The sequence below is a fragment of the Aplysia californica genome, unplaced genomic scaffold (genome assembly GCF_000002075.1).
Source record: "Aplysia californica isolate F4 #8 unplaced genomic scaffold, AplCal3.0 scaffold00523, whole genome shotgun sequence".
NCBI classification, from domain to species: Eukaryota; Metazoa; Mollusca; class Gastropoda; order Aplysiida; family Aplysiidae; genus Aplysia; species Aplysia californica.
Genome location: NW_004797793.1, coordinates 347,691 through 351,041, shown reverse-complemented (window position 1 = coordinate 351,041; position 3,351 = coordinate 347,691). Strand labels below are relative to the sequence as shown.

Sequence of the window (3,351 nt, the reverse complement as noted above, 5' to 3'; positions counted from 1 at the left end):
GCAATCTTCATTTAGGTCTAGATCTAGGCTAGCCGCGAAACTAGATTAAAGATTTATGCCTGTCTGCCTAGATCTAGATCTAGACCTAGGCCACAGATCTAGAAGTGTAGAAGAACCTAGGTCTACCCTGAGCCAAGAGGGCGCAGAAACTCTCCGAAATCACAAAAGAGTTCCCCTACCGGGTCTATTTACTTTGTGACTTTGTTCCCGGTTACCGGGTCTGTATACACTCCCTTTCTAGAAACGTAGCATCTGTAGGTTGCATGTACTGGAAAAATTCTTCTGTGTACGTTAAATAGACAGCAAGAGAATAGTCAATTATTTGTCAATTATAAAAATATGAAACTGTTTTTTCTCTCACCATGAACAATTTTGTATTCTGGGCTAGATTACAGAAGTAGCCTACAATAAACCTGCCACCTTGATCTATAGACTTTATAAAATTTCATTTTTACCATCTTAATTCATTAGCAGTCAAGTGTGCCCGTTTTGCGTTAATTTGGGGTCAATTTTTGCCCATTTTCAATCGTTTCAATGGTATGGTTCCCATCCTTGATCTAAATGTAATGGCTTGGCTTTGTATGACTTGTCTTGTATTTACCATTTGGTCGCTTTTTAAGCACAAGGGGGCTCTCCCCCGAAAAATGCTGTTTTGAGAAAATCGAAGGTAATGTTTTTACCCTTTGTTCAGTTTCATTTTATAATAAAAAAGGAGACCTTTCTCTATAAACAAACAAATATATACACACCAATGAAACCAAACTCCTCCAACAGGTAGGGCAATGCCCACTTTTGGTGTAGGTCAAGATTTCTGGAAAACCCCCCAAAATCTGGGTTAGCCCGCTTGTCTTTAAAAGCGACCATTTTATTTTTACAGTTGGTCTTACCGGTGTTGAAAAACCTCCTTGAAAAGGCTGGAAATTCTTTGAGTATTCTATTCTGTCGTGTTTTGTGTCTGTCCTGCTGTTTGGCTGTTCCTGTAATTTTTCTTTTTATGATTGTTTTTTTTTGGGGGGGAGGGGGGAGGGGGCAGAAGCCATCTGGTCGCTATTCGGTGGTTGGCGGGTGTTCTGGTGTGGTTTGCTTCTCCTTTTCTATCAAACATCTATCGTCTTTATCTCCCCTTCTTTTTTATGTTTGTTACTCTCTTGTAACCCCTCTAATCTTTGGCATTCATATGACCTTATTGTGTTGCAAGTGCTGTTAAACACTTACTAGTGGGTGATTGGCGGGTGCTCTGGTGTGGTTCGCTTCTTCTTTCCTATCAAACATCTATCGTCTTTATCTCCCCTTGTTCTTTCTTGTGTTTGCTACTCTCTTGTAACACATCTATTGTTATGGCGATCATATGGCCTTATGCAGTTGCGAGCGCCGTAAAACCTCTACTAAAACCTAAAAAACACTTACTAAAACAAAAAAAACATCTCGTTGCTACAGTTCTTCTATTAGGTGTTTCTCTTGAATTGTATTTTTATTTTTAAAATGTGTTTCTTATTGACATTGTATTACATTCTTCTGTTTCCATTATAGCCAATGGCTCTCAATGTTACTGTGCCTTAATGTCTGTGCTAGCATAAGACAGGTAGGCGTGGAAAGTAAAACTATCTTTACAATGAACACTCAAACTCAAACAGTTCATGACTGAAGAAATGGAATGGAAAGAGAAAGACTGAATTTTCTTTTTTTTTTATGGTAGCTCTAGTTTGATAGGATACAGGCCTTCTTTGCTCTTGATCTCCACCTCCTTCAGCGATTTTTTCCTCTCGTTGGCGAATGTTTCGGCCCCCTCGTTGGCCGCCTTGCCCTCGATCAGCTTCCGAAACTGCTTGACGACCTGCTGGTGCGGCAGGCAGGGCCCCAGGCACTGCAGCATGAGGATGTCCTTCTTGACCAGCTGCCGGAACTCCTCCAGGTCGATGGTGCCGTTCTGGTTGGTGTCGGTGGCCTGCATGACCACCTCGATGAGCTCGCGGAGCGCCTCGTCCAGGTCAACGTCCTCGTCGGAGCTGGTCACGCAGGGCCGCAGCAGCTGCACCAGCTCCAGCTGGCTGATGCCCCCGTCCTGGTTGGTATCGTAGACCCGGAAGACGAAGTCGATCTGGGTGTCGAGGCTGTCGGTGAGGAAGGTGCAGATCAGCCGGCAGTACTCCTCCACCGTAGCGTGCCCCGCTTTGGCCGTCTTGGTGACCGAGTAGATGCGCGAGATCATGAAGGAGTTGCTCAGCTTGAACCGGTTGGACATCTGCGCCATGAAGATGGGCTCGTCGATCATGTCCGAGTCCTTGCGGGGCAGACACTTGGCGTACATGGCGATGTTCTTGAGCAAGTGTTTGTCCAGGCCCGAGTACTCCTGCAGGCGATCCACCATCTGGTTGAAGTCGTCCTGCATGCGTTTGAAGGTGCTCATACTTCTTCCTCCCGCTGATATTGGGTGGCTCAGATAGATTTAAAAACGTAACGATGTCAAGTGGCGTGACTCGGTGAAAAACTTTGGGGGTTTTTTTTTTGGTTCTTTTTTTCAGCAGCCTCGTGAATGTAGTTTTAGATTAGACGAGGTCTCTTTTGCTTGGTTCTGATGTTTCTCTGTACTCTCTCTCTATCCTACCTGTTGGTAAGGGAGACAAGAAGTTGTTGTTCAACATGATGTTCATGGATGGTTTTGATGTGTGTTTTGCCGCTTCTTTCCTCTATCAATCAAACATTGATGGTCCTTATTGTATCTGTGTAGGACTTTAAAAAAAAATCTCATGTTTGTTTTTAAGATTGTGCGTGGGCACAATCACTCTCTTTCTCTTTCTGTCTGTCTGTCTGTGTATCTGTTTGTCTGTCTGTCTGTCTGTCTGCCTGTCTGTCTGTCTGTCTGTCTGTCTGCCTGTCTGTCTGTCTTGTTTGTTTAGTATAGGGTTTTACGGCGCCCGCAACTGCATATAAGGTCATATGAGCGCGCAAGTCTGTCTGTCTGTCTCTCTGTCTCCCCCCCTCTCCCCCTCTCTCTGTCTCTCTTTCCAAAGGGGAGATATTAACGTGTTCTTATGCCCAATAGAATTGTAAAAGTGCTGATTTATTCAATGTCATGCTCATACTGTGCCCGAACAACATAAGGGGAACTGCTGCTTTTTCTTTCCTCATCCTTACTATCGTCATTTATCCTCTACTTCTTTTTGTTTGTTTGTCACTCTCTTGTGAACTGCTATTTCCGGGGTACCTTGATAGGCGACGCAGACTTTGTGCTGTTGAGGCTAGAGAGGTGAGCGGAGTTGCAAGCCTGATTGCCCATTTCGACTTCTTTTGACATCAACCCCTTGGCGCAGATATGACCTTATGCTGTTGCGAGCGCCTCAAAAACCTTAC

The 3,351-nt window shown here is 44.4% G+C and overlaps 2 protein-coding genes across 2 annotated transcripts in view; one reads left to right on the top strand and one right to left on the bottom strand.

The window, feature by feature from the left end:
• The window catches only part of LOC101850667 (phosphatidylinositol 4,5-bisphosphate 3-kinase catalytic subunit alpha isoform), a gene marked incomplete in the record, with an annotated part of 46,188 nt that overhangs the window by 3,239 nt on the left and 39,598 nt on the right, over positions 1-3,351 (top strand).
• LOC101848539 (EF-hand calcium-binding domain-containing protein 1) overlaps positions 1,677-3,351 on the bottom strand; it is a 2,347-nt gene continuing 672 nt past the window's right edge. The window contains exon 2 of the mRNA XM_005106264.1: positions 1,677-2,605. Within this exon, the coding sequence (XP_005106321.1) occupies positions 1,688-2,407 (720 nt within the window). The 5' untranslated portion in view covers positions 2,408-2,605 and the 3' untranslated portion in view covers positions 1,677-1,687. The remainder of the gene's footprint in view (positions 2,606-3,351) is intronic.